The sequence below is a fragment of the Equus przewalskii genome, chromosome 10 (genome assembly GCF_037783145.1).
Source record: "Equus przewalskii isolate Varuska chromosome 10, EquPr2, whole genome shotgun sequence".
NCBI lineage: Eukaryota > Metazoa > Chordata > Mammalia > Perissodactyla > Equidae > Equus > Equus przewalskii.
In genome coordinates, this window is record NC_091840.1 from 54,858,121 (window position 1) to 54,871,610 (window position 13,490).

At 42.7% G+C, this 13,490-nt stretch overlaps 1 protein-coding gene across 8 annotated transcripts in view; it reads left to right on the forward strand.

Annotated features, from left to right (window-relative positions):
* Window positions 1-13,490, forward strand: part of MYOCD (myocardin) — a 90,529-nt gene that overhangs the window by 65,830 nt on the left and 11,209 nt on the right. For all 8 annotated transcript variants that reach the window (XM_070561116.1, XM_070561118.1, XM_070561119.1 and 5 more), the window contains 3 exons: window positions 2,381-2,506; window positions 7,165-7,421; window positions 9,047-9,197. In XM_070561116.1, coding sequence (XP_070417217.1) covers window positions 2,381-2,506; window positions 7,165-7,421; window positions 9,047-9,197 — 534 coding nt within the window. The remainder of the gene's footprint in view (window positions 1-2,380; window positions 2,507-7,164; window positions 7,422-9,046; window positions 9,198-13,490) is intronic.

Consider the following 13,490-nt stretch of genomic DNA (forward strand, 5'->3'; position numbering starts at 1 on the left):
GCGGAACCCCCACGGTCCACCTCCAGCCCCAGCCCAAGCACAGCATTCACCTCTTTCCGGACAAATCCACAAACTCTCGAGATGTGAGGAACGTATACGGCAAATACTATTAAAAGCACATTTATAAAGAGCAATAATACTTATTAACAACAGCTACTGCTGTGTATTAATGGCTCCCTCTGTGACAGGGATAGGGTTAGGCACTTTAACAGAATTTTTCTTGGATATCACAGTCCCCTCCGGGTGGGATCGCTGACATCGATTCCGAGGAGGAACCGCGGCTCCGTGAGGCTGAATAGCTGTGTGGTCCCCAGGAACACTGTAGATGCACCCCAGCCCTGGAGCTCCCACCTCCAGAAGCCACACACCGACCTGATGGGAGTTCTCCTCAGCTTAGCGTGGTGGCCTTCATGGAGCCCCAGAGAGGAGACGTGTGTGGGCGTGCACACATGAGAGGGAAGGATAAACACTAGAGTGACAGCGAGATGGGTCTTCCATACCCCGGCTCTGAGACAACCCTCCAGACCTTCAGCCCCTTCCCTTTGGGAAAAGTTTACTCCTCCTGGCCTCACAGGAATTGTTTGATGGATTGAAATTAGATATTTTATATATCTCTATTAATATATATTATACATTAATATGCATCTATTATATATGGTTATTTTATATGTATATGTATAATTCTCTTTATTTTCTAAAATTGAGTTATAATTGACATATAGCATTATATTAGTTTCAGGTGTACAACATAAAGATTTGATATTCGTATATATTGTGAAATGACCACCATAATAAGTCTAGTCGACATCATCACCACACATAGTTACAATTGTTTTTTCTTATGATGAGAACTGTTAAGATCTACTCTCCTAGCACCTTTCAAATATACAATACGGTGTTGTTAACTATAGTCACCATGCTGTCCATGACATCCCTGGGACTTTGTTGTTTTATAGCTGGAAGTTTGCACTTTTTAATCCCATTAGATGTTATATTTGGAGGCTTTTTTATGCTGGAAAGCACACGCAGCTCTCAGGGGGTTTTGGGATGCACCATGGCCACCTCCTGAAACCGTGCTGGTTGCTGGTTGTTGTCATGACCTTCACTCCATTAAAGCAAACCTGAGGCTGCCAAGGAGAAGACGTGGATGGGAGGGAAAAGGGAGACACAAAAAGCAGAGCCAAACTCTTCATACGTTTATTGTGCAAGAGTTTATAAGCAGAGCAGCTTTCCCTCCCCTGCGTGCCGCGCTGGTCTTTGTAACCAAACTTCCCTGATAACATCAAACAATATATCAGACCATTTGTATCTATTATTCTGACGGTAAATTCCCGAGCTTCTGCTTTCAGGATGGCTTGAGGAGAAGGCAAGTTCTTTTCTACTTAACCCTAGGAGAGGAGTCTAAGGGAACAACACTGAACAGCGCTAGGCAAAACGCAAAAATCGTCCTACGTCTGTTCACCAGCAACCCCATTTGAGAGACAAGGACACTGAGGCTCTGAGAGAAAAGGATGCTACAGACCATGGACAGGGGCCAGGCCTTGTGGGAGGGCTGAGAGGCTCCACGGGAGATCATGAGCAGCCTCTGCCCCTTCTCTTCCAAGTCACAACACAGGAGTGTAGGAAAGGGAGAGAAGATCATCAGGCCTTTCCCAGAATCCTCTGCATACAGAAACCTGGCTCTCAAAAAGATTCTTTATGACGCTAAGTACATACGTACACACACACACACACACACACATATGCCTGCGTATACACACATGCACACAGACCACAGATACACACACACACACATATACACACAAGCACATACATATGCACACAGACACATACATATACACACATGTAGACAGAGATAAATATACACATAACACACATACAGACATATGCATACATACACATACATATACATGTTTGCACACATAGATACACAGAGACACACGTACACACATTCACACTTTGCCTCCATCTGCTAACACCCTTTTTACCTGGATTTTTATGGTCCTACTTTCCTGCCATGTTCCTACACCCGCTGCTCCCTCTTCCTTTCTTTTTCAATCCCATTATCAAGTTCAACAGGTGGAGCTCGTTGCAGACAGAGAGAACCCTCACACAGGGTGACCAGATGTCCTGGTTTGCCTAGAACAGGCCAGCTCCATACCTGTCTTCCAGGATAATTATTAATAATGCCTCCTTTCTCTCTAAAAAGTGCCCTCAGTTGGTTGACAAATTATGTTCCCCTGGGGGAAGGAGTCTGATATGGCTTGGAAAAGAAGCTAGGATTAAAACAGCACGGCTATGTGTGGGGCTCTTCCTTAACATTTCTCTGTCACACAGTCTTTACTCCTGCCTCCTAACAGTGCTGAAATTTGGATTTTAGGATCTTACTTCCGGCTCAGAAAATGAGAGGAACGACTCTGCCTCACAGCCCAGCAACCAGTCAGACGCGGGGAAGCAGGGGCCTGGCCCGCTCAGCACCCCCATCCCCGTGCATGCTGCTGTAAAGGTACGGACGGGCCCACTCCGCGCCCCAACCCCGGCACCCAGTGCACAGAGCCAGCTGGGCGCAGGGCTGTCCAAGTCAGGTCTGGCAACAGGAAGAGAGTCACACAGATCCATGTATAGGTTCAATCCACTAGGAACATCGCAAGACAGGGGTTGAGAAATGGGCCATCGGTGTATATGGACCACGATTCCACTGTTCGTGCGGCACAGCGTGAGTCTTCCCGGCAGAGGAGAAGCACGTATGTGTGCATTTCTTTGAGATCACAGCTCAGCCAGCATGTTCCTACTTAATGGACTTCATGAGCTCAATCTAGAGATAATACGGCTGATTGTAATGCACACAGGACTTGTAAGTGCCATAAAATAGCTATAGGGTGGTTGAATTTTATGCAAAGGAAGCAGACCTGAAGTCCTCACATGATGTAAAATCTGCATCATTTAAGCCAGTCTCCCTATGGAAACAGTAGACAAATAACTGGAAGCATTGTAGCATATTTTGGTTTAATTTCGCCGCATTATATCTAATAGCTCACAGAGTGCTCTCCCCTCAATCGACTGCCTGGGAGTCATTTGGCCTTCTTCAAAATATTTTATCCCAAATAACTTCTAATTAATTGGGGAGCATGTTTTCTCAGCTCTAGGGCCACCACTTAATGAATGGTGAGATGACCCTTATGAAATATTTTTTTAAAAAAAAGATCGTAAGTTGAGTAAGAATCAATGTTAAAGGAACAGCCTTGTAGTTCCCTTCACTGCATATGCACAAATGTGCTTCTCATGTTCTAAGTGGATGGCAGGCCTTCAGTTCCCCAGTAAAGCTCCTCCATCCAACTCAAGAGTTTAAACCTTGCCTACAACTCATTCAGCTCAACAGCTTTGAAATGAGGTGCCTATTGATGAGTTTTGTTCATTGCCGGTGGAGGGAGGAGGAGATGACTCACATTATCTCTAATGTGTGCGCAAAGAGAAGTTTTATTAATATTTCTAGCAAAGTATTTACATTTTGCATAACGCAAATGAGCAAAGCTTTCAGCCTCTCTGTCCTAAGGGAGCGTGATATTGCCCAGAGGGAGGACAGATCAATTTCAGTGGAGAGCAGGATTGATACCCAGCTGATCCAGCAGGACTGGAGTTTACGTAAGAGCCAGCATCCCATCTGATTAGTTGATGCCTGTGAATTCTCAGTTGTTAAATATTTATCATCTCTGAATTAAAAGGATACTAGAAGAGAGGATACTTCTCAAAGAAAGAGGCACCCGAGCTAGGGAAAAATATCTCTGCCCTGTTGACTTTATAAGGTTCATATGAGGCCAATGAGAGAATGCACAAGAATGCTCTTTGCAAACAATAAAATCCTTGTAAGAGAAAAGTGCTCTCAATGCAGGGTCTGAGGGGGTGCATATCAAACTTGAATAGAACATGATTCCTGCCCTCGAGGAGTCTACAGTCTATTTGGGTACCACAGCCACCATTAGCCCACATAATACTTTGAGCAAGTAAGAAAAATGTGCCCCAAAGGACTTGAATAGACATTTCTCCAAAGATAAACAAATTACCAACAAGCACATGAAAAGGTGTTCAGCATCATTAGTGATCAGGAAAATGCAACTTAAAACCACAGCGTAATACCACTTCACACCCATTAGAATGGCTATAATAAAAAAAAGGAAACAATGAGTGTTGATGAGGATGTGGAGAAATTTGAACCCTCATACATTGCTGGTAGAAATGTAAAATGGTGCATCTGTGTGGAACACAGTTTGGTAGTTCTTCAATAAATTAAATATAAAATTACTATATAACCCAGCAATTCTACTCCTAGATATATATACCCAAAGACATTGAATAAAGATGTTAAAGCAGAAACTTGTACAGGGCATTCATAGCAGCACTACTGCCAATAGTCAAAAGTCGAAATTAACCCAAATGTCCATCAACTGAAGAATGGATAAACATGGCATATCCATACGATGGAATATTACTCAGCCACAAAAAGGAGTGAAGTACTGATACATGAATGAACCTTGAAAATATGCTGAGTGAAAAAGTCAGACACAGAAGGCCACATATTGTATGATTCTATTTATACAAAGTGTCCAGAATAAGCAAATCTATGGAGACAGAAAGCAGATTAGTGGTTCCCAGGGGCTGAGGGAAGAGGAGAATGTGGAGTGACTGCTTAATGGGGATGGAGCTTCCTTTTGGGGTGTTGAAAATGTTCTGGAACCAGATAGCAGTGACACACAACACTGTGAATGTACTAAATGCCACTGAATTATATCCTTTAACATGGTTACTATGGTGATTTTTATGTTACTTGTATTTTACCATGATACAAAAAGAGAGCCCCCTTTGCTGGGCTGCCACAGCCCCCATCAGGGCTAATAGCTTAGGATGCAGAACGGGGGGCTGGATTTGAGTCTCCCTCCCGCTCCAGCAGGGTATGCAGTGTCGTGACCATTATCAGGCAGCCTCAAATGCCATATGAGACGTGCGGATGGGAGACATCGCTATGAGTTAGGAGAGACATCCCAGGTGAGCCAGGGTTTGAGCTGGCCTCGAAGGACGAGCCAGATTCAGACAACGAGTGGAGGAGGGAGTTGCAGACAGCAGAATATTATAAGGAAACGAGGCAGGAGGGGTAAGCTGTTGGAGAGGGGAGGTTCAGGCAGTTGGTGAACTGTCTTCTTTGGCAGACTAGAGTTCAGACTTCATCTTGCAGAGCAGGACAGGCAAACTGAATGTGGGCAGCTGGGGTGGTCTATTGTGTGGCAGGCCCAGTGTGTGTATGAGGGTTTGAATCAGAATGGCTTTAGGAAGTCATGCACTCTCTAGCCACGGGCTGCACCACTCCCTGTTGAATTACATACACTAATTTACACATTTGTGCCTGGGTCTTAAACCACGGGATTTTGGATCCATGTCTGCTTTAGAAAGATGAGTGTGCTCCCATCTATTTGCCATGCAGTTCTAGATAGACACAAAAACAAACCCACAACCTTGATATCCTCTGGTCTCAAAAAGACTGTGAAACCACACAGTTCCACGGACTCAGAGTTCCATGGGTTCAGTAGTCTTTGCCCTTCACTATCCAGACAAAATTGTCTGATTTTTTAGTACCTTCTGGAATGCTCAGAGTCTCTGTGCTAAGGCAACAGGGAGAGAAAATTCCTTAGCTCCTGACTTAACTGCTAGACTGGGGGCTGCATCTCCCCCAGACAAGGCAAGTCGTAGGAGGAGGTGGGAACGGAAGCCACGCTGGAGCAAAGCAGGGCAGAGCTGATTGCAGGAGCCTACAGAAATTCTCCCAAGTGCAGAAGACTGATTAATTAACTAGGATGCTAATCAATTCACGAGCAGAGAGAAATAGAGCCACCCAGCACATGGGAATACTTGTACTCCTTATTCACTGGTCTCCAAGAAGAAGCCTCCTTGAGAAAACACAAACAGGCTTGGTGGTGGGATGCGCTGAGTCAGAGAAAAGCAAGTTGTAGGCTCCTCTGGATCGGTCACATTCAGATGTGTGCGTTGTGGTGAAAATGGGGAAGCTGCCCAGTCACAACGTGCCTGCCAGCTATTCAGGAGCCCCCTCTTCTGGACACTACTGGTACCACACTTTCCCTCCAACTTTTCCCCCAAATCCTCAAGAATCTTCTGTCACCACATCCATGTTCTTCATTTTAACCTTCTGTAATGAAGTCAGGGTTTGAAAATTTATATTTTTTAACTGATTTCAGTATGGACCTATTGCTTCCCAATATATGGAGGCTTTTTGATTTCAGGAGCAGGTTATGGATATAATCACACTGTCCTTTGAGACCTGTTATTTCAATATTATCTTTTATCATCCGTCTAGTGATCACCGAGATAGAAAGTAGAGAATGTTTTCCCCAACTTGCAGATGAGGTGGCTGAGAGGTAGTCAAGTTAAGTCATTGTACCACATTCAAAAATTTGTCTTACCTTCCAAGCCTGTAACCTTAACTTGTTTCGATGTGTTTGAATCGTGCTCTAAGTGGGTAGCTTCTGGAAGGGTTCCCGTGGCTGGCTAACTGTTGCCATAGTAAGTAAAGTATCATTAGCTCAGAGGGGGTCACCTCTTGATCTTGTATCAGTATTTGGGGTGGTGGTAGGAGGGGGACTCTATCTTACATTTCAGCCTGAAACAACAAAAATACACATTCTGGATTTTCAAAGACAACCTTAATGCCATCTCAGTTTATGTCATTAGTAAGTCATCTTACTAAAGTGCCTGACTAGAGGTGATTACATGTATACGTATGAAAGAACTTTCTTATGACTCCATCCCAAGATGAGAGTGTATCCTTTATTAGGCCATCAGTTGGTTTTAGGTTAGGAAAGTGCCCTCACTGAAACATGGGCTTACATCTCTCTCTACACTGGGAAAGAAATAGTCTCGGAGCCACTTCTAGGGTTCCAGATTCCCTGCCTAAGGAGTGTCCTTCCATTGTGATGCGTTTGCAGTACATTAGTTCATTGGAACCTTAATGTTCTAGAATCTCTCTGTGTATCGTGCCTTTGCTGTATTTCCAGATGCAGGAACGTCCATCAGACAAAACCTCCTTGCGATATACTCGTGACACCAAGTCACTCCCATCCATCACCTAAACCACATGCTGTTTCTTCATCCTTTTTGCAGTCCAAGTCCTTGAGCGACAGTAAGAACCGCCACAAAAAGCCCAAGGACCCCAAGCCGAAGGTGAAGAAGCTCAAATATCACCAGTACATTCCCCCAGACCAGAAGGCAGAGAAGTCCCCGCCGCCCATGGACTCAGCCTACGCCCGGCTGCTCCAGCAGCAGCAGCTCTTCTTGCAGCTCCAGATCCTCAGCCAGCAGCAGCAGCAGCAGCAGCAGCACCGGTTCAGCTACCCCGGGGTTCACCAAGCCCAGCTCAAGTAAGTCAGGGAGCCCAGGGTGGGGGCTGCGGGCAGAGGCTGAGAATGGCTTCTCTCCGTCTGAGGCCCACGGGGCCAGCACCTGGAGACCCAGCAAGTCCTGTCTTGCACCACATCCTCAGCCAGTGTGTTTAGAATATGACTCTGTTTAGAAACCATGCACATCTTTTCAGGAAGGTAAGGCTGGGAGGAAGCAAGTAAATCAATGCTCCTGATAATAATGGGCATAATGGGAGTTATGGGAAAAGGAAAGGTTTTAGCACTTCCAGATCGAATTGTGGAACAGGGAGGAGAAACCATCTAAGAATGTCATACTGGAATTGTGAGCAATTCCACTACAGGTTACATTTCTTGAACTGACTCAGCACTTATGCTTTAGGAAGCATGAGTCAATGAGTGACACCCTCAAAGATGACTCCTGAGCCCCATTGTGTGACCTCATTGCCAGGTCACCTTTTAAATGGTCAGTCTCTTCAATTATAAAGTTGGGATGTGGGTTCCCTTACCAGTCTCTGTTCAGCTTTGGGTAGTGCTGGCCGGTATGCTGAGTGCTGAACACACTCAAGCTCCACATGGCCTGCTTCTGCCTCCCCAGGACAGCGCATCTGCTAAATCATAGATGGACGCACATCTCCCATATGCCAAAGTCTCCACCACTCCCTCCTGTCTCCCCGAAACTCAGCTTGAGGGTTACTTGCCACTTGCCATCTAGCCTTCACTGTTGTGTTTCCTCACCCTGCCTCTTCTGCTGATTTGTTACGCATCTGATCCTCGTAGACAATTAGCTTGTGATCAGATCTAAACGCAAGTTACCCCCTAAGAGTTTTGGTCACCCAATTCCAATGTGTGGGTTTTCTCTCCACACCACCAAGCAATTCTCGGACACCATTTGGGTGTCCTACAATTCAACTCAATTCTGGCACTCTTCTACCTGGAGATAACATCAGATTCTCCAGGTTAAGGGCTCAGTCCTACAGACTTCCCACTCCCCTACTTCAGATGCAGGTTGTCACCATGACCTCCTCCTTGCACTTGATTAATTTTTTAAAATGGCTCTGAGAAACATTTTGCATACTTGATTACTGGTTTATCATAAAAGGACATAACTTAGGAACAGCCAAATGGAAGAAATGCACAAGGCAGGGTATGGGGAAAGGGCGCAGAGCTTCCATGCCCTCTCCAGAAGGCCACTCTCCCCAATATCCATGTGTTCACCAACCTGGAAGCTCTCTGAACCCCATCCTTTTAAGTTTTTATGGAGGCTTCATTACATAGGCACAATTGATTGAATCATCGGCCATTGGTGATTGAACTCAATCTCCAGCCCACCTCCTTTCCCGGGGAAGATGAGGGGTAGGACTGAAACTTCCAACCTTCTGATCACAAGGCTATTTCTCCTGGCCATCAGCCCTCATCCTTTGGTGCTTTCTAAAAGTCACCTTATTAACATAGCAAAACACACCTTTAAAGCTCTGGTCACTGAGGAAATTCCAAGGGTTTTAAAGAGCTCTGTGCCAGAAACCTGGACAAGATTCAATATATATTTCTTATATAAATCACAATATCACACCCTCACATAAATATTTGACCGTATTTTAAGTGCCTCTTTCTTGTTTGTTTTTCAGGGAACCAAACGAACAGATGGTCAGAAATCCAAACTCTTCAACACCGCTGAGCAATACCCCTTTGTCTCCTGTCAAAAACAGTTTTTCTGGACAAACTAGTGTCTCTTCTCTCAAACCAGGTCCACTCCCATCAAACCTAGATGATCTGAAGGTATAAGATTTGCCATGATTTTCTTTTCTTTTTTTTTACAAGTGCATTTTGAACATCTTTATCAATTGATTTCTTGAGTAAAATAGTAGCAGGGAGAAGACTATGTCAGAGACTCGAGTAGGTGACAGAATTTTAACTGCTGTGGTTGAACACCCCAGAGAGCAGAAGGCCATAGGCTCCCAGCTCAGCTCTTTCACTGGCTGTGCAGCCTTGGGCTCGTTTCTTAATATTTCTGCATCTCGGATTCCTCATTTGCATAAATGAGATATTGTGAGAATCAAATAGAACTGTATATGTGACAGAGCTGAGCACAGAGAGAGGCTGTGAAATTGATATGAGCTTCCCCAGCGCTCTCAGACAATGGTCAATTCCATGATGAACTTTTACCAATCCCTAGTGAAATGAGAAAAATAAGACCCATTTAAAGAGCTTTTCATAAATCTAAGTGTGTTCAATATATGTGACTAATCTTTATTTAAAGTATTTATATCCTCCCAATGTTTTGAATGTTTAAATATCCTTTCCATTTGGAAATGATGACGGTAATAGATGGAAGTTGAATGTTGCTAGTAGAGTTCTGTTTGTTTCTTATTATTAAATAAGGATATTCTAATTTAACAAGATGAAATGTTGGTAACTCTATGTCAATTATATAATTTAAAGCAATGTACTGCTCTGAGAATTCCCCAAATCTGAGAACTTGCGTTCTGAAATGTAGCAGCAACTTGTTACATGATACATGTGTTCGTGACTTACTCTGTATCACAGACCACATGGATCTCAGTTCACTGAAGTGACAATGAGTTGAATCTGGTGTGTTTCAACACAGTCCTCAGGATTGGCATATTCGTTCATCTAGTATTTACAAAAGAACTGAAAGAGATGAATGCAGTGCCTTCGACTTCTCTGTGCATGCACACCTGTTCTCTTCAATGCTTCACTCAATTTTCAGTGACTACACCTGTTTACCTGGTTGTCACTCCATGTATTACTCCTCCCTAAGAAGATCTTATCATTTTTCCCCAAAAAATTCATTCCTAAAGGTCCCCCTAGTCTTCATTGCGGCAATCTTATGGCCGTTCCTCAGTCCGCATTTGTCACCCTCATTCCCATTCTCTGTCTTCAATCATTATCTTCTTTGGGGGAAAGACAGGACTGGGATTTCAAATTAGGGAAAATTCTATGGTTGCCAAGTGTCAACACCAGTAAGTAAAGCCCTGACATCAAACTTTCCTCTAGTCCCTCCACTTGGAATAAAAATGCTTAGGTTTCATGGGCCTTGTTTCCATTTGGTACCCATAAACCTAGAAGAGGATGCCAAGCTTATGATACTGCTCTCCAGAGCAGCGTGTCATCCACCCTCCCCTCCCCAGGTCATGAATCCGTAGGGATACAACTGGGCTCTCTCACCTTGAAAACATTATGCGCAGTGAAATGAGCCAACACAAAAGGACAAATATTGTATGATTCCACTTATATGAGGTACCTAGAGTGGTCAAATCCGTAGAGAGGGAAAGTACAACGTGGTTGCCAGGGGCTGGCAGGAGAGGGGAATGGGAGTCAGTGTTTAATGGGTACAGAGTGTCAGTTTGAGATGATGAGAAAGTTCTGGAGTTGGATAGTGGTGATAATTTGCACAACAGCGTGAATGTATTTAATGCCACTGAACTGTACACTTAAAAATGATTAAATAGTAAAGTTTGTGTTATAAGTCTTTTACCACAATAAAAAAGATATTTTAAAAAGTAGTCTACGTCTGAATGGGATTCTGGACTAGGCAGGACTGGAGATGCCATGGCCCCAGAGAAAACATAGTCCAGATATGATGCGCCATCTGTCAGAGCCCCCAAAGATGGATTCCTCAGTGTGCACATGCTCTGAATCATAGGCTGATGGAGATGATAGTGGCAACTACCATTTTTTGTGTATAAACTATCAGTCCACCATCCTATATAGATTTGCTTTAATTTTCACCCTGCAAGATAAGTTTTATTTTCCTAATTTTAAACAGGATCATAAAAATCAGAATCTTAAAGAGGTTAAATGATACGCAAGTTACCCAGCTTACAAATGACAAAACAGGGGCTTGAACTCAAGTGACGGACTTCGAAGGGCTTGCTGTGGTCATTCAAGATGAGGCTGGAAAGAGAGAGACAGATGGGAGAAACCTTAACTGAACTTGATCACCGGTGTATGGGGAGAGGTGTTACCTGAGAGAGTTACACCAGGGGTGGAAATTGGGAGGGTAGAATGAGGAGCTGATTTGAAGGGACTTTGGGAAGTTCATTCACTTTGGGAAAGTTGAATCGCAGGTACCAGCAGCACAGCCAAGAGAACAAGTCTAGCCAGTTTCCGTCAGCTGGAAATATACCAACCTAGTTCGGCTCAACTGTGTTGTCAGGAAGAGGAACGGAAATTTCCGAATCGTTTGCCTTCTGAACAAAGGGTTGAAACTAGAAGAGTGAATGAGATAGAGGGGGAGCAAAATGAAAGAGTGGGAGGAAAGGATGGAGTGGGGAGAAAAGGAGGGAGAGAGGAGGAATAAAGGAAGCAAATGATGTAACCACATTTTGGGAAAGGAAAAAAATAAGAGGAATTAACGAAGGTGATCCTTAAAAAAAGAAATCAGAAAGATAAGGTAATGAAGGTGATATTTTCCAGAAATGGTCACGCTTGGCTACGTAGGAGTAAAAGGGAAAAAGCACTGAGGGAAGAATTTGATTTCTCATTAAAAAGCTATAAATGGTAATATCACAGTGTATGGAATTTTTCGCATCCTGTTTCTAACAAACTGGGGAATGAGAGACAGAGAGAGAATGTGAAAGTGAATGAGAAGTTTAAAAACTGAGAGAATATTTGATGTATATTAGGAAATAATTGTTCATATTTTTTAGGTGTGTTAACAGTCTTGTATCTGTGTCTTTAAAAAAGTACTTATCTTGTAGACAAAGATACCAGAATGCTTGCAGATTAAATTATTTGATTTGCTTCAATATAATTCAGGAAATGGGGGAGAAGGAGTGGTTTGGGTATAAATGAAACAAGATTGGGCCATGAGCTGATCCTTGAAGCTGGTTGATGAGTATATGGGGTTCATTATACTTTTCTATCTACTTTTGTGTTACTTTTGAAATTTTTCGTAATACTTGGTTTTAAAAGTTATCAATAATTAAAACACCAGTGAATGTAGGAAAGCGGTGTATACAAACCTTTGTCCTCAGCAAGCCCATACAGCATAATATTCTGAAATTTAAGGTAAACGGAACTCAACAAGTATTTTTCATTTTATTTTAGAATATGAGCTGCATTATTTAATAATGTAGTTTAAATTATTCAGTGCCAGAACAGATTCTAAAAATAAATGTAGAACTCATTAATTTTAAGTAATTCAAAATTCAAACAATCATGAGTTGTCATCTTGCACTTTTTCAAACCAGCAAGTCCAAAAGAAAATGATAAAACGATGCTAGCAAGACTAAGGGAGAGAGAGCGTATTTATTGCTTTGGTGGTATAAGTTATTGCAATCCTTTTTCAATAACTTTTAGCTGGTCATAAAGTAATACATATTCACTAGTGAAATATGATACTGTACAGAAAAGTAGAGTATTTTAAAAGAGGATTGATTTATAGATACCATTGCAGGTTATGTTCCCTTCTAGACTTAAAATGTATATGGACATGTTCTGTTCCAAAATAATTATGTGAGCATAAAATTCTGGCATGCTTTCTTGTTTAACATATCATTAACATTTTTATAGCTTTTAATATTTAATAAAATTTTTATTTTTAATAGCAGCATATTGTTTTAACCACCCAGTTGACAATCCTATATTGGACATTTAACGTATTTCCCAATTTTTGCTGGTAAAAATATGATTTTTACATACATTTATTAATGTCACTGATTATCTTCCCAGGCTAGATACATGGGCGGCGTGGAATTCCTTAACCAAAACATGTTAATATTTTTAAAAATTCTTGATACCTATTGCCAAATTTCTGTCCTGATCTTTTGTGCCAATCTATTCCCAGAAGCAGTGTGTTAAAGCCACACTTGTCAACCATGAATGTCACACTGACCCCTGGGGCCCTGGGTAAAAGGCAGATTCCATTCAGTAGGTGTGGGGAGGAGCCTGAGAGTCTTCATTTCTATCGCGCTCCGGGATGGTGTGGATGCTGCTGGGCCGAGGACCACACTTGGAACAGCAAGACATTAAAGAGCTGCTTTTTATTTTTTTCCAACGTTTTCATTTATTTATTTTTGCTGCTACTTCACTAACACAAAGTGTTAT